Source organism: Diceros bicornis, chromosome 8 (assembly GCF_020826845.1).
Source record: "Diceros bicornis minor isolate mBicDic1 chromosome 8, mDicBic1.mat.cur, whole genome shotgun sequence".
In the NCBI taxonomy this organism is placed as follows: domain Eukaryota; kingdom Metazoa; phylum Chordata; class Mammalia; order Perissodactyla; family Rhinocerotidae; genus Diceros; species Diceros bicornis.
In genome coordinates this window covers 20,063,655-20,088,642 of record NC_080747.1, presented here as the reverse complement: position 1 = coordinate 20,088,642, position 24,988 = coordinate 20,063,655, and the positions used below count along the sequence as shown (strand labels likewise).

At 44.0% G+C, this 24,988-nt stretch overlaps 1 protein-coding gene across 1 annotated transcript in view; it reads left to right on the top strand.

Annotated features, from left to right (window-relative positions):
- The window catches only part of CCDC149 (coiled-coil domain containing 149), a 95,212-nt gene that overhangs the window by 34,772 nt on the left and 35,452 nt on the right, over window positions 1-24,988 (top strand). Inside the window, exons 3-4 of the mRNA XM_058546821.1 lie at window positions 165-203; window positions 14,032-14,139. Of these exons, the coding sequence (XP_058402804.1) occupies window positions 165-203; window positions 14,032-14,139 (147 nt within the window). The remainder of the gene's footprint in view (window positions 1-164; window positions 204-14,031; window positions 14,140-24,988) is intronic.

Sequence of the window (24,988 nt, the reverse complement as noted above, 5' to 3'; positions counted from 1 at the left end):
CAGTTCATTTTTTTAAGTATACTTGAAGTTGGTTCAGCACATTACTGGTTTCAGGGGGCAGGAGTGGAGAGGGTCTGAATTTAGTTCATAGTTTGATTCAATTCCTTGAATTTAAGCACATCTATATTTTTTTAAAATAAAGTGTAACCTTTGTTTCTTTGTAGGATGGAGATCCATCACTTCCCCCTGAAAAGAGGAAACAGGTAATACTTATTCTTGATTTTTAATAATTCTCAGATTGTGCATATTGATGCCTTACAATTGGGGAGATTAGGGAATCCCACAATGTATAGAGAAATCTTTGAATTTCCCAGAATCCTTTTGTATTCCTGCGGGAGGAGTGGGTGGTAGAGAGATACTGATTACAGAGAGGGGTTAGGGTTGGGGTGAAGGAAACCCAGTGTTGTCTGACAGGGTGGAAGAGGACCCCAGTTGACTGCATTCCCTTTCTTGTTGGGAATCCTGTTGGGACCCGTGAGTGAGGGCTCACAGCTGTTGCACTTTACTGTTGCTGTTACTTTACGCTTCACTGTTCCAGGATGGATACTGTTCTGCCCTTTAGCTTCTGCCGCTTTAGACTTTTAAAAGCCATCCTACTAGCAAAACTCACAAGCCATTTATTTTCTTTTCTCCTGAATGGTAGCCAGCATTGCTTATTGACGAATCCATTTTTTCCACACGGATTTTAGATGTCCACTTTTATCAATGAACAAATTCTTATATGTACACGTTGGATCTGTTTCTGAACTTTCTGTTCTGTTCCATTGAGCTTCCTGTACAGTCCTTGTCCCATATTGTTCTGTTTTTGCATGATAATACTTTTAATATCTCTTTGGGCTAGTCTTCTTCCCGTTGCTCTTCCTTTTCAGCTGTTTCTTATTTGTTAGTTTTTTTACATAAAACTTACAAACATTTTATCAAGCACTCCTCTGACTCCACCAAAAAAACCCCCATACCTATTGGTATTTTGATTGGGGTTTTGTTAAATTTATAGATTAATCTGGGGACAGAACACTTTCATAACATTACCTCCAGGAATATGGTACATCAAATTTCTTTTAATCCAGTTGCATACATACATACATGTATATATTGCTTTTTCCAAAGATATCTTTGTTAGAACTTTCCTTAACTCCACAATTGTTCTGTATACTGACATGCCCTGAATTACAGCCTTTTATGGGCTTCAAGGGAGGCTGGATGATGATGATGTTAATGCTGTGTGTTCCATGTTATGGGGAAGCCTCTGCACCAGAGCAAGGCTTCAAAACTCGTAGATGCAATAAGGGCACATGTATTCTTTGGTCTCTTCCTAGCTGTAATGGCTAACTCAGCATCCTGTTTTTGTTCATTGATCATATACATGGCACTGCATATAAACTCCTTGAGTTCATTACCTTGTGATTTTTGATGCTGAGTAAACAGTATGCCCAAGACACGCATACACACACACACGCAGTCACACAGAGGATGTTTACCCTTAAATAGCAATTCAGTCCTATGGTCATCTATTCAGTCACTCAGTTCTGCTCACTCCTGTACTCCCTTTCTATTTTATTTGATTATTTTCTAATGCTCCAGGTTTGATCTAAACTCCGATTTTTCTATGGAACTAATTGATGTTTTTTTCTAAACAAAATTACTTGGAAATTTATCATAAATGTTTAAAAATTAGAATCCTAAATCTGGAATTGCTAGATGTTTTTGTATTTGTGTTTTTGGTGGCTATAAGCAGTCATCTTTGCTGTGGTTTTAGAGTTTGTTAGTATTCATGGAGGAGTTTTACAGTTTAAGTGAATTCACGTTCCGTGACTTTATAATAAAAAATTTACATCGACTGAGGAGAATCTGATGAATTCCAGTGAGCCTGTCAAGCTGCTTTCTTACAGCTCTGAAAAAACAAGTTCAGTGTCCTAAGCTCTGGCTTTGTAGCTTTTAATGTCGTGTTTAGTTTCTGTCCCTTTAGGATTTGATATGGTGGTATGAGTTTGGACTCTATGGCCTTCTTGCTGGGTTGGAACCACCGACTTGCTGCATAAGATAGGATGCATTGGGGTGCAAGTGACAGAAATTCTAAACTGGTCAAACAATAAAGGCATCGATGACCTTACATAACCAGAAGTTCAGAGGTAGTACGGGCTTCAGATGCTGTACAGTCATCATATACTTACTCTCTCCACTGTGCCACACTTAGCAAATAAAAAATACAAGACACTCAGGTAAATATGAATTTCAGATAGACAATGAATACTTTTTTAGTATACAAGCCTGTCCCACACTATATTCGGGGCATACTTATACTAAAACATTATTCATTGTTTATCTGAAATTCAAATTGATCTGGGCGTCCTGTATTTTATCTGACCGCTCTACCATTGTGCCACTTTTAACATCTGCTTCTTCTTGAATTTAGCATCAGCTTCCTCCTAAGGCTGGTTTCCTTAAGCAGGAGAGGCAGAAAACCCAGCCATGGAACATAAGTCCTTCCCTCCAGTGTGACTGGGCTGGTGTAGGACATGCTCCCATTCCTGGTCTACTAACATTCACCAGGAGAGGACTATACATTAATTGGCTCAGATTAATCACCTGGGATGGAGGGCCATTAGGGAGCCAGCAAACTAATTGTGTGGCCTTGGGAAGGTTCTTTTGGGTGTCTGAGTCTCAGCTTTCTCATCCATAAAATGGCAATAAATATGGTGCCCACCACATGGTGTGGCTGAAAGGAGCAAATGAAATAACGCAAGTAGAGTCCTCAGCACAGTGCCTGACACAGGGTGAGCATAAATAAATATTTATCGTCCTCTCCTCCTCATCATCATCCCTTTTTTAAAAATCAATTGTGTATTAGTATGTTGATTCTGTCCACCACTGCCCTTGTCAGGACCGTTTTGGTTACACTTGGCAGCTTGAAGTATCTTGGGCCAAAGAGGACTTTCCTGGCTCATAGGACCTCAGAAGGGTTGGTTGAGCAGCCACCATGGGAGGCAGAAATGCAGCCGGGCCTCAGGAACAGCTACCACGAGGGCTCGGGTGCCCCCAGGTCCCTCCACTGCCCTGAGGTCTCTCTGTGTCAGTCATCATCTCTTTTTCTGGACTTCCTTTCTCTGTAGACTGGGAAACATGGCTGCTGATGGCACGAGGGCTACAGACTCCGCATCTTTGATCACTAGAAAAAGCTGCTCCCTGAGTCTCAGGGGAGAGCTCCCCTAGGCCAGGCTCAGGCCAAGGGCCCGTTTCAGAGTCAGATGGGCATGGCCAGGCATCCTGTAGACACAAGGCAGCTTCTACTACTGTCATGTTGAAAGGGTGCTGAGTAGACAAGGTCATAACCATCGACTCTACACGCCTTCTTAAGACAGTCTTGGAATGACAGATAATAATGATGGCAGCCGATGTTTCTGAGTGCTCACTCCTGCAGTGTTCTGGACCCTGTGCCCAGCGCTACACGGTAGATGATCTCATTTAGTTCTCACACAACATATGAGGTAGGTGCTCTTATTATTATGGCCATCTGACAAATGAGGAAATTGAGGCCTATAGTGGTCAAGGAAATCACCCAAGGGAAGTGATGTAACTAATTGGTGATGGAGCCAGAGTTTGAACCCCTGCGGTGCACTCAGAGCTCATGCTCAGAACCACCATGACTCGGTATTTACTGAGCACCTTATGGGCGTCTTGTGCTAATTTAGACAGTAGGGACACAGGGGTGGAAAAAGTCAGATCCCAATCCCAGAGCTTACGGAAATTCCGTTGTATTTAGGGTGGCCATACGTACGGTTTCCCAGGACCGTCTCCATTGACACCTCTTCTCCTGGCATAATTGGTATTAGTGCTCTCTTTTGCTCTCGAAGGTGTCTTGGTTTGGATGATAAATAATATAGTCATCTTAATTTTTGTGGAGATGCTATGAATTAAATATATAGGATGTTAAATGGTGATCAGTGCTACGGGAGAAAGATATAGCCCAAAGCAAGGGAGAGAATTCTGGCTTAGTAATGGAAGGAATGTCTTGATAAATAGTGGGGGAAAATCATTCCACTACTTGGAAAAATGAAGAATCTTACTCATTTAAAATGTATACCTTTAAATTTTGTTTACCTTTAGTTAGTTAATTTATTTAAGCATGTGGTTGCTTTTTGGGTAGAGGGTGTTAAGATGCCCTCTTCATTAGCTCAGTGTGGGGAGGGAAATGCACCATTAAATTTTTAGGCACTGGTTATAATGAAACCTTCCATTTAGCCAGAAGCAGACAGCCTTGGCACACATATGCCAGTATTGGAAGAGAGGCACAATTACTTTCTAAACTTTTTCATCAGCAGGAAGTGGGTAGAAGTGTGCACTCTGACCTAGTGTCTCCTATATTACATTGCATGTTTATCCCAAAGGCAAACAGTGGGTGAAGTATTTACCCCTCCAGCTGCAAAGCAAATGAAGCTTGTGTAAACAGAAGGCCCTGGGACAAGAACCAGCAGCCTGGTTAACAGATGGGGCAAGGAGGTCAAGAGATCCACATATTGGAAAAGGAGAGGATGCCACATTGAGCATTTTGTTGCCCATCAGCCTTGAAGCTGTGGGGCAACTTTACTCAGAAGGAAGAATTTCTATGATCTCTCCTTACTGGATTCTTCCCCTGTTTTTTGACTCAGGGGGAGAGATTGCTATGATCACTCTGTTTGTGTCCCCCAAAATTCATATTGAAACTCTACTCCCCAGTATGATGGTATGTGGAGGTGGGGCCTCTGGGAGGTAGTTAGGATTAGATGAGGTCACGAGGGTGGAGCTCTCGTGAATGGGATTAGTGCCCTTATAAGCATCACGAGAGAGCTTGCTTTCTCTGCTCTGCTCTCCACCATGTGAGAATACAATGAAAAGTCTGCAACCTGGAAGAGGGCCCTCCCCTTGCTGGCACTCTGATCTCAGATTTCTGGCCTCTAGAACGGTGAGAAATAAATTTCTGTTGTTGATAAGCCACCCAGTCTGTGGTAGTGTGTTATAGCAGCTCAAGATGACTATAAATGTATTGAGGGTTCTTCTCAAACGTAGGTAGAAACAGTACCACATCTTCAGTCTTTGTGGTGCTTTGTACTTTTCGGAGACCATGTATGCATGCATGTATGTATGTGTGTATGTATGAAATCTCCCAACTATCTTCTGAGGTCACACTGGCAAGTTTGGTCTTCCATAAATTTGCAAGGCAGCGTCATGGGTGGCAGTAGATGATAAGAGCTTGGGTTCTGGCATCCAACTGTATGGATTCAAATTTAATCCTTCCACTTGCTGCCGGGGTGATCTTGGGTAATCTATGTCACCTTTCTGAGACTCAATTTCCTTCTCTCCAAAATGAACATAATAATGAGACACATTCATAAAGTTCTTTTGAGGAATTGGTGTGATAATGCTTATAATGTTCTTTGCCTTGCACTTGGTTAGTGCTCAATGGATGTTGGCTATTTTTTCTTCTTCCTGTGACTTGTCAAAGGTCACACAGCAGGTTCATAGAACAGGACTAAAATCCAGATCTGCTAACTTGTAGTTCAACGTTCTAGTTCGGGTTTTTTTGTTCTATGTTCGACTCTTAGACTGATTGAGCAGGGAGGAAGCATAGTCAACATTTAATCCAACCCATTTTGGAAGTCCAAAGATTAAGTGCTTTATTCGAAGCCATCTGCTTAGGAGTGGTGGAGAACCAGAAACTGAACCAGGAATTTTTGCCTATTAAGCTAGTGTTCTTTCCTGTGGCAACCAACATCTGGCCATAATATTTTCCTGTTTGTTTTTTTTTTGTCTCCTCCTCAGAGGACAGACCAGAACTTTCATGTTTGTAGTTCTAGAAATACAGTTGTCGAGACTTTCTTTTAGAACTTAGAATCCTTTTTAAAACAACTCAATTTCCAATGGCAAATTGTCCGTTAAAGAGGCTGTGAAGAAATCACGACAACAGTGATGGCACTAATAGCTTCTCGTGGGATATTGAAATGAAAATTTCCTCTTGATACTCCAGGCAGAACTGTACACAGAGCACCTCTTTGCACTGCAGTGAAGATCACCAAAAGATCTCAAACGACCTTTTAAATATTTCTCTTTCGCTAAACAAGCAGTCCCTCCAAAGGAGAATTTAAATTATCTTGGGTTAATCTTCTTATAAGATAGGATTCTTTGGGGTCACGGCAGCACATTTTCTCTATGCAAACTCCTCCTTGAATAAACATTCAAACACGTCTTTGTCTTTTCCTGTTTTGATTTCAAGCAGACGTACCACGGGAGGTATTCCTCCTGGTCTAGAAGGGAGCCCTTGCTTTCTTCCCTTAAAAAGCAGTGGCTTATTTAGATGGTGACACGCACCAGGATGACAACCCTAGAGAAATCAGAGCATAGAGTGGCCCTTTGTGGGATGGGAGGGAGCCTTTTACTTCAGTAGGAAAGTCTTCTTGGTCAATCTTAGTTTAGTCCTTCACGACTGCAAATCAGAGCAACTTTGTGTATGCGTCCTGGTTTGATGCTCAGAACCTAAATCTTCCTTCAAAGATCTCGAGTGCTTTGAGATGTTTCTTTTTATAACACTTTGAACAGTACAACTTTACTGTTACACCAGGGAAGCTGGGAAGAAATCCAGGGTCCAGCCTGTGGGAGCCCTCCCAAATCATAATGGTAACTTCATTCTGAGCACTAATGCATCCTATTCTAAGCCCTTTGAATACTCACAATGATTTTGTAAGGAAGGTGAGAGTGTCCTCCCCCTGCCTCCCCCCATTTATAGATGAGGAAATTTAGGCTCAATGAGTCCAAAGAACTTGGGAGCTATTAAGGGAGCCACTAAGTGGCAGATGCAGAATCATAATGGCCAAGATTAAGCAAACATTTATTTAAATAGCAACTTCCCAAACCTATTGAAGAGTGTTTGCCTGTGGGCCTGGAAGTGCATTCATTGGCAAGTGTGTGTTTTGAGATTATGAGCTGGGAGTAGACTGCTGAGGGCTCCTTGCGCAGCCAAAAAATATGTACGGAGTAAGCTCTCGGGTGGTTGTTTTTTGTAAATAAGAAAGCTGTCGCTGTAGCAGAGGTCATCGCTTTGGCAGTTGCTATGAATAGGGGGCCCTTGCTCAGCAAAGCAAGTTTCACTCTATTACTGTTAACACAGGAGTCGCCATAGACCAAAGCAGCAGAGTAGAAATTGCAATTAAATTTGCTATCAATCACAATGCAAGTACACTTGATGTTTCATCAAACATTTTTTTTTTTAACATAGTCTTGCATAATCTAGTCATTTCCCCTATTGAAGGTGTGGGTTTAAGGGGTCCAGACCTTCTTAACACCATGTAGTTGAGCAGCATTTTCTAAATCTCTTCTTCTCTCACACTCTTTTTTTCTCCTTACTCTTCTTGAGGAAATGCCTGGGTCAAGGTTTTACCTGTCTCTCTCTTATTTTTTTTCCCTCCCATTTTTGAATTCCAGTTTTGGTATGTCAGCAAATTGAGAAGTACGTTACAGAACTTTCTGGTATACATCGTTTTTACGTTATGATGTAGAATAACTTTTCCATGGCTAGGTTACTGGAATGATGTATGTCTAATAAATTACAAATATTTGGGATGACTCGAGGGATTGTTCCAGGAATGTTGCTCCTTTCCCCTCCTGGTCACTGGTCTGAATTATTTAAGGACTCAGGTGAACACATGTGGCCTGACCCTTTTAGTGCTCTTCCCAGGGTCTGGGCTAGCACAAGGTTGGAAGGTTAATCTTCAAATGTCATCATTTTCTTTCATTTTGTTTTTATCTGTTGGAGAGGCGAAACTTTTCCTCTACCCTTTTAGGTTCAGTGAATGGGGGCCTGCGAATTTAACTGACAAAAGATAGATTAACAGGAGAAAAGCATACAATTTTATGACTATTTTACATGCACGGTTGTTCACAGAAAAGAAGAGAAACTCAAAGAAATGGTTAGACTTGGGGGCTTATATACCATTTTAACAAAAGAAAGGAGGTTTGGACTTCAAGGGATGATAAATTGTGGGAAAGTGACTAGGAAATATATGGGGAAACTAATGGAAGGTAAGGGTTATTTTAGTAATGTTTGTTTATGCAGACTCATTGTGGTGCCAACTCTCCAGTGATAAGAGTTGCTCTCCTCTTCCTGATACAGGAGAGAATGGGACACCCTCACAAAGGGACATTTATGCCCAGCTTTTAGGCCTAAAAGGGGAAGGAAGAGAACTCTCTGTATCTGTTGATTCTTAATTGCCTTCAGCTCAAAATAATCCTTAGGGAAAGTAGCATACTTTGGAATGGCGTATTCTGATCCTCTCATATCCATCTTTTCATTTCTTACATCAGAGAGAGAGCTGGTATATAGTGGATCCTTTTCCCCCCATCTAAAAGATTTAGGGCTGTTTCTTACGACTAGTCTCCTAAAATCCCTTCCTCATGAACCAGTGTTGATTACCTCATCATTGAAAACAGGAGTCCTTAACAGTGATTGTCATTGCCAAATGTGATATATCATTCATTTTTTTAAAAATTTCCCATCATTTCTTATAAGTTTAAGAAATGTATTACACTTCTTGTGTAAACTGTTCTGACATACTGTGTGGGAATTGAAACACAGTCGCAGAGGCAAGAGCCGGAGTCTAGGATGCAGAGGGACTTGAAGAAAGGTGGAGGAACAGCTCCCCCGGCTCATGTGAGTGACCTGCCTCAGTGAGGATTTCTGCAAAAAGGCGGAGGGGTGGGGTGAGATCCACACTGCTCTCTCAACTCCCAGACCTCTGCCTTCACAACAGCTGTCAGGATTTGTGGTCTTCATCTCTGTGCAGAGAGAGTGTCCAGGAGTATCGCAGTTCCCACGCTGGGGCTGGCCTCCGCGGGGTGCTTCTGCAGGCATCAGTTGTCATTGGGGGTTGCAGTCTTCCTTGACAAAGGAAGGTATGTCACAGTGGAGAGCTGTAACATCCTTTCAGCCTCGGGTCTCCTGGCTATAGTTTCATCAAATCTCTCTTCCCTCCCTTCCCCATCACAATTTTCACAGAAAAACTCCTCCTAGCTAGAGTGACTTAAATGTATGGATTCTACATTATATTCCACTATTTTTAGCATTCCGCTATTATCAGAGCTAAAATGTCAGCCTTTCACATCGGCCCTGGCTAGATTTGAATATTTAAAAGAGGCTTCTTTTCAAACCTTTTCATGTTTTGCTGTTTATGCTACCCTTTGCCCCAGAGACTTAGAGGAAATAATCACTTGGTTTTGTTTTCCTTGCCTGTGAAATCCTCCCCAGTGTTAAGACTGTCTACCACTTTTTCCCTGACATTTTCTTTACATAGTGCTGCTTCTCTAAACTGATGGTCACAGAGTCCTTCTCAATAACATGGAGACAAAATGCTCTGCATAGCTGATAAATTATGAGCAGGTGCCTCGTGTTAGCTTGATGGATTGTTATAGTGAATGTGTGTGAGTCATGGGGGTTATTTTTGGTCAAAAGAATTGTGTGAACTTTTCTCCTCTATTTTGAGTGCTTTGAAATGTACTACTTTTCTTTTTTTCTTTCTTTTTTTTTTTTTTTTTGTTCTTTAAGGTGTATGTCAAGGAATTAGGCACCATATCAGAATTGTCATTTTCTAGTTTTCAAAGTTATTGTTTTAGAGTTGAGGAGGTGGAAGGACTGAAGAGAAAAGAATTGTGTGTTGACAAGTAATCCAGCCTGTGCAACGTAAAAGAAAATTACAGTCACCTGCTTTAAAGGGGGACCTCCCCCCACCTCACCCTACCCCAGGGGTCAATTTTAAAGCTGGGGTAGATGTACTGTGAATTCGCTTGGAGGCGATGTGATTCTAATTAACCATGGTTTTGCGGCTCCTGTAGAAATGCCTGCCTTTATTTTGGTCGATTTCTTTCCAGCCAGGCTGCAGAGTAAATGATGTTTGGCGATCACATCACTGGGTCTCTGAATCGCTGCTACCTAAAGCACCTCTGTCCTCTGCTTCATGCATCTTTCTGGCACCTTCGAGGTATATACGGGGTGTGTGCCCTGCTCTATTATCCAAATACCTGCGAGCATCCTTGAGCTCAGTGCTATTCATATAGAGGCCCAAGGACCAGTGCCAGGCTGCAAGCTACTGTTTCTGGTCCACGACAAGATAAGTGCGGAAATTGAGAGTAAGTGTTCAGGAACTTTTATAGCAATCTGACAGCATGATTTGATGTCTGTTGAATCTAACAACACTTGAGGTTTTATCTTGATGTCTTATTAAATTCATTCTCCTAGTAATTGATTTTTATTGTATTTTGCAAAAAGTACAGGCCTGTGATGGATTGGAGGTAGAGAACCAGCCTTTTACCACTGACAGATCAAGTTGTACTGGTCTAGCTTCTGCTGTTACCTTGGTGAGCAAACGTCAGGGTCTTCCCACCCACCTGGGGGGCTCAAGCCATATTGATTCAAAAAGGGAAGGTTAGGGACGTTGCAGATTTTTTTTTTTTTTTTTTTTGTCTTTTGTTAAGTTTTCACGGTTACAAGCATTTCTTTCGGAGCATCTCTTTGCCGCTCAGGAGAAGGCAGGCTCCTGTGAAGGTGAATTTTGCTGTGTCTCCTGCAGATGGGGCACTGCGAGGCCTGAACGTGTGCAGGCAAGGCCGGCTCCCTGGAGGCCGCCTTCAGGCCAGCGCTGGGCTGCTCCTCCCACCCCTCCTCTGGTCCAGTCACTTCGCCCTGGGGGCCTGCCCCTCCATCTGTTGGGGAGGGATTATGCTTGCTGAGCTAATGTCTGGGACCTGTTCTGGAGTTCTGAGGAGGAAAAGCAGAGGCCGCCCACTTGTGATCCCTTGTGCTAAGGAAGGAGAGCTGCGGGACTGAGCGGAGGAACCAGGAAAAGAACATCAGGAACTGAGTCATCTCCACTTCACTGCAGTCTCGGTCCACCTGCTCTTGTGGCCTTGAACTGCTCTCCAAAATAGAAGTCTTGGATGTGATGGGGGAGAGGGAGGGAGGGAAGCCAGTGCCTTTTCCCCAACCTGGAACTTTCCCCAGGATATCCACAAGGCTCCTGCTCACTCTCTCTCCTCTTTCAAGTCTTGGTTTAAATGTGGCCTTCTCAGCGAGGCCTCTGTGGGCTTTTCCCCCAGCACACTCAGTGCCCTTTGCTGGCTTTATTTTTCTCTATAACGCTTATCACCCAACTACTGGGTCATTATTTATTTTATTATAAAATAATGTAGTCCATGTAATAGCCTCTGTTAAAATGTAAGTTTACAAGGTCAGGGGGTTTCATGTGTATTGCTCGCTGCTGTGTCTCACAGTCTAAAACCATGCCTGGCACATGGCAGGTGCCCAGGAAATGTGAGTTGTATAGATTAATGGCTGAATGAGGAACAGTGAAGGGCAGGTTCACAAAGGAGCCAACCGTGTCCAAGGAGGCATTCGGCCACATCCACACAAATGTCTGTTGAGTGATGGATTTGGAGCCACTGGAAGGGCACAGTCAAGGGGAGGTAATCAGCCTTCAACCAGCACCTACTGTATGCCAAGCACAGTGGTGGGTGTCCTATGTTCATTATTCAATTTAAGTATCAAATCACCACATGAAGTATGTATGGTTGCTCCCTTTTACAGATGGGGAAACTCAAGAGGTTAAGAAACTCACCCAAGGTCATCCAACCCTGTAAGTGGCAGAACTGGGATCTGACTTAGTCTATTGGATTCCATCAAGAGAAATTTCCAGAAATAGTCAGTCGGTCATGGTGTCTCTTGTTTCTTTGCTTTTCTTTCTATAAAATGGGAATTAATTTTCCTCATCCTTCACCAGATTTTTCTCTGATGAGAACGTAAATCTGAGAAAATTGGAGTACAGCTATTACAAGATATGAGCCTTGCAAATATGAGGCTGAAAATTAGATCACGTTATTATTGAGTAAAACTGGGTGGAAATCAGGGCTTGGTTAAATCCAGCCAGTGGGGATGAGCTGGGTTTCTATGCAAGACTCCATGCCAGGCACTGGTTTCAGTGTTTGTATGTATTGTTATTATTCCAGATCCCTCCCTAGGCTGAGACCACAACCTCCAGACTCAGCATATTGTCTCTCATTTTAAAAATATTTAGGGAGCATCTACTAGGTGTTTGGGGCAGGTCAATAGAGAGAACAGAGTTCCTTGCCCTTTGTGAAACTTCTGTTTTAATAGGGAGAGAGAGACAGGACATAAACAGTAAGCAATAAACCATGAAGTAAATTACATGGTATGTTAGAGGATGGCATGTGCTATGGAAAAAAAAGAAAAAGTAGTGTAGGGGAAGGGGCTTGGGCATTCAGGGGGAGGTGGGCAGGTTGTAGTAGATCGAGTGGTCCAGGTGGGCTCCACTGAGGTAGTGAGCTTTGAACAAAGGCCTGAAAAAGAAGAGAAGTGAGCCAACAGGTATTCTAGAAGGAGAGCATTTCTGTCAGAAAGAACACTGCAGCAGAGCTGTGATGGGATCGTGCCTGGTAGGCATGGGGAACAGCAAGGAGGGGAGCTTGGGGGGAGCTGGGTGGGGTGGGGGCTACCTAGAGGGTAGAGACAGCCAATATCCCGGTAGGTGGGATATGTGAGATGAGATAAAGTGAGGCGTCAAGGAGGAGCCAAGGTTTAATCTTTACATTCTTTCCCCTCTGTTCCCTTTTTCGTACCTAACGTAATCAAGTACTAGAGTACTACAACCAAGAGTATTAGGTTGCAGTCTTTGGAGATTTAGCCACCACAGTTACACTAGTCTCCTAATGTCTCTGGATTTGGGTTTCTTCATCTATAATGTGAAGGTAATCTACAAGGTAATCTTTAAAATCCCTTGTATCGCTATTTCTGAATGATTCCTTCCCAGGAGTCATATTCTGCTTGCTTGCTTCCCTCCTTCCTTCATCCATTTATTCAACATGAATCTTTAAAACATTTGCTGGAGCACAAGCACTTCCTGGAGCAATGTACGCGATGCTGAGGAAGTAGAAAAGAGAACCGCTGCCTTTCGATCACTCACAGTCCCCTTGCTAAGGTTAGATAAGAATGCAATAAGCAAGGTGAGAATTAGAGCAAGTCACAGCTAGCAAAACACAAACGTACCACAGAACAAGAAGCCATGTGAGGCAAAGTGGAATGGTAAGTTAAAGGCTTCAGTGAAAGCTGAAATATGAAATACAATACAATACAAAATGAAAGCTTGTACAGAGTTGGAGAGAGTTAGCAATTCCAGCTCAGGGAATCTGTGAAAGGGGCAGAGTGTGGTTAAAAGGTGGTCTTGCCCCCACGTGCTCTGGGGAAAGAGGCAGTGATGGTGTGAGATGAAGCTGGATTGAGATGGGGAGGCTGGCTGATAGAGAACCACCCACGTGGGCCAGAGGGATCTGGGTCTGAGCAAGAGGCAAATCTTAAGGAAGGGATGACGTCATGAAGATGCAACTGGAAAGTGATCATCCTGGCTCACTGGTATTATGGGCACTAGAATAGAGGAATAAGAAGGTGAGAAAACCAGCCCAGGAGACTGTTGAGTTACCTCTGGATCCTGATTTCTGAAATTGTTGCACATCACTCATCTCTTCTCTGGCTGCCTCATTTTGTGATCTAAATTCTGGGCATTGGGGTACTAATGAAAAGTTCATTAAACAAGATCTACTTGAAGAAAAAAACTGTCTAAACGAGGAAATGAAACTTTTCCTATCTTGTTGGCCCAAATTTTAGAATTGAACTCTATGTCCATTTCCAAGATTTTTAGTGAGGAGCACTTAAAAATAATTTTTTTTAAAGCCAAATCTGACTGATGATTCCATTACTTGTCTGTGAGTCATCCTGGAAACAAAGAACATCCTCAAATTGAGGTTCATGGCCAACTTCATTTCCCTCCACGCAGTTGTAGTGGTGTGATTTGCACACTTGCTGCATTCATCTATGTGTCTACTCTAATGGGCTTTGTTTGGTTCAGCTGGGCTTGTATGCCAGCCTCAATAAGCCGAATAAAGCCCCACACTTATCCACTCCTCTGTTTCTGATTGTATTTCATAATGTGTTAATATTTCCAGGCTAATCTTGCACAACTATTGAGAGATTGTCAGGACCGAAATAAACATCTGGGAGAAGAAATTAAAGAACTTCAGCAAAGGCTTGGAGAAGTCCAGGGCGACAATAAGGTACCATGAATATTTAAAGGGAAAAAGCTGTGTTGCATAATTGTGCGCTAGGGGTTTATGTATAGCACTTCAGAAAAATGTAATGCAGCATTTGCTGAAAAATTTGTTATAGATTTTTACATTTGCAATGAAAATTCACAGTTTAGCATTTCTTATCTTTATTACATTCCCTTTGTGGGTGCACGTGCATGCGTGTGTGTGTTTCTGGTTGCTCTAAAATATTGTCACAATCCCTTGTCGAAGTTTCATTATGTTCAGCTTGGTGGTAAGTAACATTGTGGTTGAGGGCAAAATAAAACCCAAATGCTATACTTTCCCCCTTCTATACAAATAATGGATTTGTGGCTCAGATGATTTGGAATTATTCGCATTCGGTTTTGAATTTTAAGTAGTCATCCTACTAATTATGTTCACATAACCAATTTATTTTATTGCTAAATTTGGCAATTTGTATGGAACATTGCTCAAAATCCACTGCTTGGTATTAATCAAACTCCCCTGTTGGCAACGTTAATTATAAAATATGAACTCATAAACTCCAAACTAAATGTGTGCACTCTCTCCCAGCTGAAGCTGTGAACAAAAGTACAATTGAGAAAAAGAAGAAAAACTACTGAAGTTTAATTCTGTCCCCCAAATAATTTCCCGTTTTGCCAAGACAGATTCATTTTCAACTCCTTGCCAGAGGCGGCTTTCGCAACAGAGATGGCCGTTAGAGTTTGACTCAAGAAAACTACATGGCGGGGAGGAAGTGCTCTCTTGGGAAATGTCTTTTATTTATTTATTTTTTGTGAAGAAGATAGGCCCTGAGCTAACATCTGCCAATCCTCCAATCCTCCTGTGTTTTTTTGTTTTTTTTTTTTTGCTGAGGAAGACTGGCCCTGGGCTAACATCCATGCCCATCTTCCTCCACTTTATGTGGGACTCGGCCACAGCATGGCCTGACAAGTGGTGCGACGGTGCGCGCCCGGGATCCAAACCGGCGAACGCCGGGCCGCCGCAGCGGAGCGCGCGCACTTAACTGCTTGCGCCACTGGGCCGGCCCTGGAAATGTCTTTTAAACATTACCAAATTCCTTGACAAATGGTGGTGATGTTCATCGTTTCTGGGAGTTGTTGGTTATTGGGAGGCGCCATTTTGAAGCATGCTGGCTCTTTAAAAAATGCGCAGCAGTATCTCGGCTATCCAGAGAACTCTTCCGTAACAAAAGATCAGAGAGGATTTTGTGCATAGTGCTGGCTTGAGAGGCTCCAACTGAGAGTATACTCGGAAGTCTTCTTTATGTAGCCTTTTCTCCACTTAATCTGCCTTAAAATTTTTTTTTAACCTCTTGGATTTAACATATATTTGAAAAATTAGGCTCTACTCTTCTGGGTCATGAAATAGGGGGTGGGAGAGAATGCCTAAGAAAGGTTCTAATTAACACTGGACAAGCTAATCAGGCCCCTGGGGTGGTTTTGTGCATCGTTAAAAGGATTTAAACTCTGTAACCTAGGTGTTTGGTCAATAATTAAAGGCCAGATCTTCTTAGTCACTTCCTCAAATGATAACAGCAGGGTTTTCCAAAGAATAAAATGAAGTGTGTGCAGTAGTTTCCTTTAAACCCATAAAAATACTACAGGAATTTTGGAGACATTATAAACCCACAAAATACGGAAACATTTTGAAATGTGATTTTTGGATTCATGGTTTTTCTTGACTGACTGATTTTTTTTTTTTCTTATTTTCTTTCTGAGCTACCCCTGCCCCTAACCTCTGCCCCATCTTTGGTCGCTTTTAATTTTATCACCTTTTAGGCATGAGATATTTTATGAATTGATGTTTGCAACTTATACTTCAAGGAAAGAAAGGGAGGATGTGTGTGTGTGTGTGTGCACGTGTGTATATGACTGTGAATGTGTGTGTATAAATGTGTATGTGTGTATGCCCACATGTGTGCATGTGTGTATGTGTATATAGGAGTGTGTGTGTGTGCCCACGTGTGTGCGCATGTGTGTGTATGTATACGAATGTGAATGTGTGTATGCCCATGTGTGTGCATGCATGTGTGTGTGTGTAACACTCCGCATAGGTCTGGGGCTTCTTTGGCATTGGCACAGTCTAAACTCCATGATTTCTTGTGCTCTGGGTCTTTATTCCAGAAGCTGGACACATTGAACAAACTCTATTTTCTCACCCAAGGTTTAGGATTTAGTGACTCATATTCATGGTTTGTGAAGTAATTCACCTGCCAAAAGGTGCAAGGAAGACGTTATAATGTTCAGCAGACCCTGTATCTCGGTATCCAGCCTCTCCCACTCAAAAAGACTGCCGTGAGCTGCAGAGATCCCATGTATTCTCATTTGCATCTGAAGTTATAGGGCTGGTTATTTTCAGCCCCTGTGAGTCACGGTCATCCCCCCCCACCCCCAGTCATCAACATTAAGGCCAGATTACTCATTTGATAATGGCACCAGCATCTTGAAAATCTCAGAGGCCCCTTTTCAAAGGTGGCTGTGACTGTGTGATGGAGAATAGGTTAACCCTTCATTTGTTTTTTTGTTCATCATGTCACTCACTGCTCCAACCTTTCCACTCCCGCCCAAATCCAGTCCCACCTCCTTGCCATGGTGTGCCAGGCCCTCCATTATCTGGCTGCTGTTGATTTCTCCAGCCACATCTCTTGCCATTAGTCACCTCACACTTCAGCCCTGCAGTGCTAATATCAACCACTTTGCTGAGCTGAATTGCCCTGTGCCTCAGGGCCTTTGCACCTGCTGTTTGCGCTGTCTGGAACACTCTTCCCCTTTGCTTCCCTTATAAACTCCTGCTCATCTTTCAGGTCATAGGTCAAATGTAGCCTTCTCTAATTCGTAGGGGCAGGTCCTGTGCATGCCCACAGTGCCCTGCTCTTTCACCTTTGCTTGCACTGTGGCACCCCCACCCCCCAAGGGTAAACTCTGCAGGCTGAACTCCTGACTGGTATACGACTGTATCCCTAGGAATTAGCATTCTTAGTTCCTGATACTTAGACATTATTTAATAAATCTTTATTGAAGGAATGGGATGGAATAAATGAGTGAATGAATAAAACGAATGAATAAAGGGAATGAGAAGAAGAGCATAGAGATCAAGAAAGAGGAAGAGAAAAAGCAAAAGGAAAAAGAATACAAGAAAATAAGCAGACTGCCACTCTGGTTGTCATCAGTAACTCTCTTTATGGGGGAGGAGTAGTTTAGAACTTTGGAGAAAGGAGCTAGAAAAGCAAACCGTTCCATCCAAGCAAAAACAAAACAAAACCAAACCCCATGGTCTGAGGCCTTGGGAAGCCCCGTGCAGAGAGCACGGGGTCTGACGCTGAGCCTCATGGACACGGGTAAGGGTCCTGCTCATAGGCTGCTCAAGCCTGTTAAATTCAAGAACACTTACTTAGTGTTATTGTTGGACTCCAACTCCTGCCATTCCAGACAGAGGGCTGATGACATCGTTTTATGAGTGACTGTTAAAGGGGAGGATTTTTGTCTCCAAGGTGCCATTTTAATTCACGACCCTTATCCATATTTTGGGAAGCCCAGATTCTAGATATTAAGTACATTTAAGAAGCAAAGTGATAGGAAATTACTTGCCTTGGGTATTTTAAGGTAGACTAATTTTTCCATTTGTTCAGCTAGAGCCTAGTCACATTATGTGCCATAAAGCATTTCCAAATAGCCTTTTGAAAGATTTGTTGCCCCCTGGTTACAAGCAGCTTAGCACCCACAGGGGGTTGGGGGGTCTTGTGACAAGGCGGGTGGTCTCCTAATCAAACACCACCTGCCATCTCTCTGAACAGTGCCCAGGAATTTCTCGGGGCTCCCGGACAGACACAAATCCCCAATCCACACCAGAAGAGAGGTGTGAAAGGGAGCCCTATGGACCCTCCCCTTCCTTGATAATTATAGCTCTGAAAGCTTACTGAGGGAAGAGGAGGTCTATGGGAAGGGAGGACTCACATGTCTGCAAATCACCCTGGGAAAAGCTCCTCATGGATGGTGGGTTGCCCAGCGCTCTCAGTGTCAGTCTGTGGGGAATAAGGACCAATTACGTAGAAAGACCCAGACAATACTGGCGCTGCAAGTCTGAAAAGCAGACCACTGAGAGAATTGCAGCTTGCCTTCCAGCCCCAGAGGTATGCCTGCTTCCTCTTCTGAGCATTGAGAAGATTGGATGGTGACAGATAAAAACTGGACTGTCACTGGTGAACATTATGCAATCTATATAGAAACTGAAATATAGCAATGTACACTTGAAATGTACACGGTGTTGAAGGCCAGTATGACCCCAATAAAATAATTAAAAAGAAAAGAGTGGATTCAGGGAAAGGGAACTAGGAAGAAGATCTCTTAGAATTTAAGGATTAATAAGAGTCAATCAACAAAACTAGCAGAGTGCATTTGAATCACAAATATCAGAGGTGAGCTGGTGAATAGCTGTCTGAAAGAGGAAGCCTGGGTGGTAGCACTTTGCTGATATTCGTGGTATAAATACTGATGCCATGACACATATCAGGCTACCAAAGTGACATCACTAAACTTGGAGTTGGAAAGATTGGCACTCCAGAAAGAGCCAGCTCCAGCCTGCCACTGCCAAGTGGTGTAGTGTAGTATTTTCTATCTTTGGAAATTGCTAGGCCCAGGTTTATAGTCTAGCCCTGCCAGTTATTGGCTGCATGGCCTTGGACAAGTCAATTTTCTCTTCAGGCTTCAGTTTCCTCATCTGTAAAATGGGAATAATAATACCTCATGTAGAATTATTGTCAGGTTTCATCATTTTTTCATCAGCACATAACTGGGAACTTGCTATGTCCTGATTAATGTTCTATTTTTTTTTTTTGCTGAGGAAGACGGCCCTGGGCTAACATCGGTGCCCATCCTCCTCCACTTTATATGGGACGCCGCCACAGCATGGCTCACCAAGCAGTGCGTCGGTGCGCGCCCGGGATCCGAACCAGCGAACCCCGGGCCGCCGCAATGGAGCGCGCGCACTTAACCACTTGCGCCACCGGGCCGGCCCCTGTCCTGATTAATGTTCTAAGAGCTGAGGATACATCAAGGAATGAGAAAAACAAGTTCTCACACAGCTTATATTCTAGTTAGGGAGACAGACAATGAGAAAATAATAAGTAAGATCATCAGACAGTGGTTAGTTCTGGGAAGAAAAGAAAGCAGGACAATGAGATTTCATGATGGAGGTGTGTGTGCATGCAGTATTAAGTGTTTGTAAAGGCTGTAGCATCGGGCCTGACATCGGGCCGTACAGATGTAAAGCTTACGTCTTTATGGAGGCATAAAGAGTAAGTGTTGCTAGTATCTTTAGCACAACCTGGGCCCAGATTGGCTTAGAATCCTCTTGTACAAAAATTCCACCAGAAATCTCAAGGTCTTCCTTTCTCTTGATCGACTATTTCCAGTGAACCGGGTATTGCCTCCAGTAGAGACAAAGATTGGGGTAAGATGCCTGGCATCTGGCAGATGGATCCCAAAATCTCAGGCCCCCTTATCACCACCCCAGACTTTGCCAGCACCAGGCATTATTGCTTTGGTGCCGAGCTCCCGGAAGCTTCCTTGCATCTTGTGTGTCCCTTGTGGAATAGCACCTAACAGGATGTGCCAGGGAGAAGCAAATCCTCTTCCCGTTGAGATAGCCAGCAGTTGCTTTTCTTGTCTATTTGCTTTTGTTTTTCTTCATTTTGCAGATTAAGGCACTTTAGTGCAGAAGAACAATAATGCAATGAGAGGTATTCGAAAGCATAGTCCGTTCAGGTGAACAACTGCTCCTACCAGTGTCACGCATCTGCATTTCCTGGGCCCCCGCTGGCCAATTTCAATGTAGCTGTTTGTGATATTACATAAACATGGGGTTTTGCCCTTAATAATGAGCTTTATGTGGCACCAGCTGACAGTCCTTAAGTACCTCTGTTTTATCTGGTGTTGGCGCCATAAAATGATAGAGCCCTTCTGTGAACATACCTCTATTGACATGGGAATTTTGGATGGATTCGGCGAGCAAGCCAATAAATCAAAGCCACGAGCCAATAAAGACAGACCAATGAGCATGCAGGTGACTAATTAAAATATACTTTGTTTAAAAATAGTGCTCAGCTGTGGATGTTTGTAATGGTCCAGGATGAGGGATCAGAGAGCTCTCCGTAAATGGTTTCTCTTTGCGCTTCAAAGAAGCACAGAGATGTCCTCGCCTGTAGGAAACCCAGATGAAGAGGGCACTCTAATGAAAAGCTCTCACCTTGGGGCATTATACAAGTTAATTACGAAGAATTAAAATGAGTGATAAGGGCCCTTCACTCGCTCCAGCCCCATCGTATCTTATTCTACCTGGGATCTTGGTTGTGAACTATAGGTAGTGCTCAGCTAGTTCGGCAAACAGCCAGACTAGTTCAGCATTCCTTAATGTTTTCTTGGCAAACGAATTAGATGCATTTGGTCTCAGAGACCAGATTTGAGCCTGTCCTGGTTTATATGAGCTCGTAGCCTGTGTGGGCCATGTGAGCAAAACAGCGAGGTCTTGGACATTCGTCCTGTAGACCATGCATTGTAATTACGCTGCTTCGTAGAGAACTGGTTCTGAAAGGTCTCTCTGCCCGAGACTTATTGTATAGTACACCATATCCAAATTACACTAAAAGAAAAAGATATTGAAGCAGCTTTAAAACTGCTTGGTGGGACGCCATAAATATTGTGGTTCTGGGAGCAATGCGTACTGAACTGTGTGAAGGTAATTCAGGGGCTTCCTAGCTGTGTGATCTTGGGGCAGTTCTCTGACTTCTCTGTGTCTCAGTTGTTCTCATCTGTACAATGGAGATAACGGTGGTACTTGCCTCATGGGGGGTGTTTCAGTTCAATTCATTTCAACACATCTTTATTGAGGACCTGACTATGGTCTGAGGATAGGGCAGTAAACAAAACCAATGAGTCCCTGCTTTCATGGGGCTTCCATTCAGGTGGGGACAGATGGACAATAAGCAAATAAACAAATAAACAAATAAATATATCTCACAGATTCTGAAATGCACAATTTTTCACATTTGAACATCTCTGATATAGTCGACAGTATCAAGTAGTCATGATTGGTACTTTTTATTCTTTTTAGATGTGCACGTGGTGGGTCTTAAAGTTGTGGAGTCTTATATTTAATGAGATGCAGTATAATACGTCAGAAGGTGCTAAGTGCTAAGTTAAAGAATTAAAGCAGGCTAGGGGCTGCAGCCTGGGCAGAGTGGAGGGCACTGTATTGGGTGATCAGGGAAGGCATGTCTGTTCACATGCCCTTTGCTCAGAGACCTGGAGGAAGTGTGGTGGGAGATGGTCAGCTAACTGAGGGACAAGGTGCAGAGACCCTGAGTTGGAGGGAGTTTGGGTGATAGAGGCACGGCAGGACGGCCAGTGCTCCTTCGTGAGGATTAAATACGAAAAGTTATACAAAGCACTTAACACAGAACATGCTGCCTAGGGGGAGCACTGTGCAATGATTGCTAAAGTTGTGGCGAGAGGCGGCAGAGCGTGAACTCCAGGACCCTCTACTGCCAGGGTTCAACCCCTGGCCCTGCCGTTTATAAGGTTTGTGAGGAGTTACTTTACCTCTCTGTGTCTCCGTTTCTCATCTGAAAATGGAGGTGGTAACAGAACCTCATGGGGGCCTGCTGGACTGAAGTGCGTTAATGTGTGTAAGCACCCGGGACGGGGCTCGGCGTGGAGGTGGTGCTGCACTCGTGTTTGCTCTGTGTGTCAAGAGACTGAAACCGTTGGTGAGGGGCACTGTGGCCCGCTGATCTGAGCATGGCCCAGGGCAAGGAGACCTGGCTGCAGAGCCCATGTCAGCCTCTCTGGGTTTCTCACCTGTAAAGAGGACAGGGCGGGGTCTGCCTCCTGGAGTTGTGGGAAGCATCCAACAAGAGGCTTCCTATATTTAAGACGCTTTTGAGCACTCCCTGCCGTTAGCCAGCCACTGCTCTGGGTGCGGGGTATTCCAGTGCATATGACAAGTGGAGTCCTGCTGTGGTGGAGCTGCTGGGGAGGGCATGAGCAGAGGAACGAGATAATTTCGGTAAGTACGATGAAGACAGGGGGGCAGGCAGGTGTGAGGGAGAGCCCCTTGGGGGTGAATGGCTTCAGTGATGGTGTCCAGGAAAGACTTCTCAGAGGAGGTGACATTTGACCTGAAACCTGAAGGAGACAAAAGAAGTGGGTTCTGGGCAGACCTGTGGACAGGCTATTCCAAGGGCAGAGGAAGTGCAAAGGCCCAGAGACGGGCAGGAGCATGGCATGTTTGAGGCACTGAAGGGAAGCCGGTGTGGCTAGAGACAGGGGAGATGATGGGAGATAGGGGCAGGAGGAGGGCCGGAGCAGCTCGTGCCGTGCCTCATCAGCCCTCGTAAGGGCTTTGGCATTCTTTCCAGTGCAGTGAAGTCACTGGAGGTATCGTGAGTAAGGAAAGCTTCTAGCATGTTGTTTGGCCCGAACTGGGTGCTCGTTAACCAGGAAACATTAATAACACTAATGGGTGTGTGCATGATTATCTCCAGAGCCTTGGGAGGAAGAGAATGAAAACTGCTAGTGTGTGTGTTTTAAAGTAACAAATTCTTTTGTTTAAAGCTAGAACTGGACTGTCATATATAGGTCTGGGAGTTTCGACTCTGGTTTACACAATAGAGTTCCCACTTGGAGCCTGTTTAATCTCTCGCGTCCAGTTTTATCAAGGGTATTTCAAAAGTTCAGGGGGCAGCTGAAGAGGATGTGGAGAAAACCAACAGGAAGAGAAAAGAAAAGCTAGGCAGGACCTTGTTTATTGAGCCGCCCAGCACAACACCGTGCCACATGGACGTTTAACCAGTGCTTTCTGGTGCTGACCTCTCCCTGGGCGTGCAGTTTGCAGCAGTGCACAAGGACTGTGGGTGGGGAAGGGCTGGCGTCCACTTCCTGTTAACAGTGCTTTCATCTGGTTCTCCCGGTAACCCTGGCAAATACAGTCACTGTGTATGACTTGTCACCAGACCAGCTGTCACTGGGGAGCACACTTTTAAAGCTCTGTGGAGAAATGCATCAACAGTGATCATTGCATCTTCACGTTGTGAGGATGGGGACCCCAGAGTGGGAGTTGTGCAGTGTGCTAGCTGGGCAGCCAGTGTCCTGGGCAGGACATAGCTGTCCTGTCTACAAGATAGCTTTTATCCTTACTATAGACTGAATGTGTCCCCCCAAAATTCATATGTGGAAACCTAATCCGAAACGTGATGGAATTAGGAAGTGGGTCCTATGGGAGGTGATTAGGTCATGAGGCTGGAGCCCTCATGAATGAGATTAGTGCTCTTATAAAAGAGACCCCAGAGAGCTCTCTCATCCCTTCCGCCATGTGTGGACACACTAAAAAGATGGTCATCTATGAACCAGGAAGCAGACTATCACCAGACACCAAATCTTGCCAGCACCTTGGACTTCCCAGCCTCTAGAACTGTGGTAAATAAATGTTTGTTGTTTATAAGCCACCCGGTCTATGGTAGTCTGTTATAGCAGCCTGAATGGACTAAGTCAATCTCCACTTTCAAAAAAAACTGCTTTCGCTTGGGGCCCAGAAAGGTTAGATGACTTGCAAAGAACATATGACTAGGATTAGCAGAAGCAGGATCTGAACACAGATAACACCTGGAGAATAACAGCTGTTACTGCCCCCCGGCTGCCTTTCACTGTCTGCTGGGGAAATGGATTCAGGCAAATGAAAGCAAGATGAGAGAGAGAATGTTTGAGGGCTGTGAGGGATGCAGCCTTCTCGAGAAGAGATCAAGGAAGGAGGAGCAAGTCCTTGGGACTGGGGGACCTTGAGGACCAGAGTTTAAGCAGACCCTTGGCAGAGGAGTCAGACTCAATTGGCAGGGTGGGGGAAGGGCATCCAAGAGCCATTTTGCCACGTTGTTTCACAGCCATGTCCCTCATCCGCATCGCAGCTGCAGCTGTGCCTCATCCATGAGCTGACGACTCACACCCGTAATTCATTCATAAACATTTATTTCCATCTAAATCAGCAAATGAATGCATCTATTGGTGGCAGTGCACGCTCCTCTCAGGGCACTCATCCACTTCGAGGGTTGGCACGGGGAGGCTGGCCGTGGAGCTCTGACGGCCCTGTATGAGGGAATTAAGTGCCCCAAGCAGTTGCTTCATAGCCATTTCCAAGGTGGGAAATCAACATCATGGCCTGCAGTCTACAGATAAGGTTGGCCCAGGAGCTCTGCTTCGTCTAGCTTAGAAGAAAGATCGGACTTCCCTGTTAGGCGTATGTGTGGGAGACTCCCGTGGAGGGTGACAGTGATGATCATCATAACAATGATCGTCATAGCAGCTAACACTTATCAAGCACTTTTTATGTCCAGGGACTGTGCTAAGTATCAGAGAAATTCCATCTTCTCTTACTTAGGATTAGATTCTGAAGTCAGCATGTAAGAGACTAAAACTTGTGTCTAGCCACAATTCCCCTTGCTGGCCCCTGAAATTGTCCATAAAGTTCAGGGCACGTGGTCATGTATCCTTCTGAACAGTAGAATTATGTATAAATATGAACAGCATGATTTTGCCTAAATGTGTTTGTCAGTCCCTCTCCCACCTTACTCTCAGTCTGGGACTTTGAAAGCAGGGGTGAGTAGAGTTACCCAATTTTTAAAATTTTTATTTTTCTCTCATCCTCTCTTCTCCATCTCTCTCTTCCTCCTCTTTTTTCTCCCCTTCATCTTTTTGCCAAGCACATATATTTGAATTCCCCCAAGTTAAATGCTCATTTAATGCAACTCCATTCTCTCTCACTTCATGCTTACATACCCTTGACA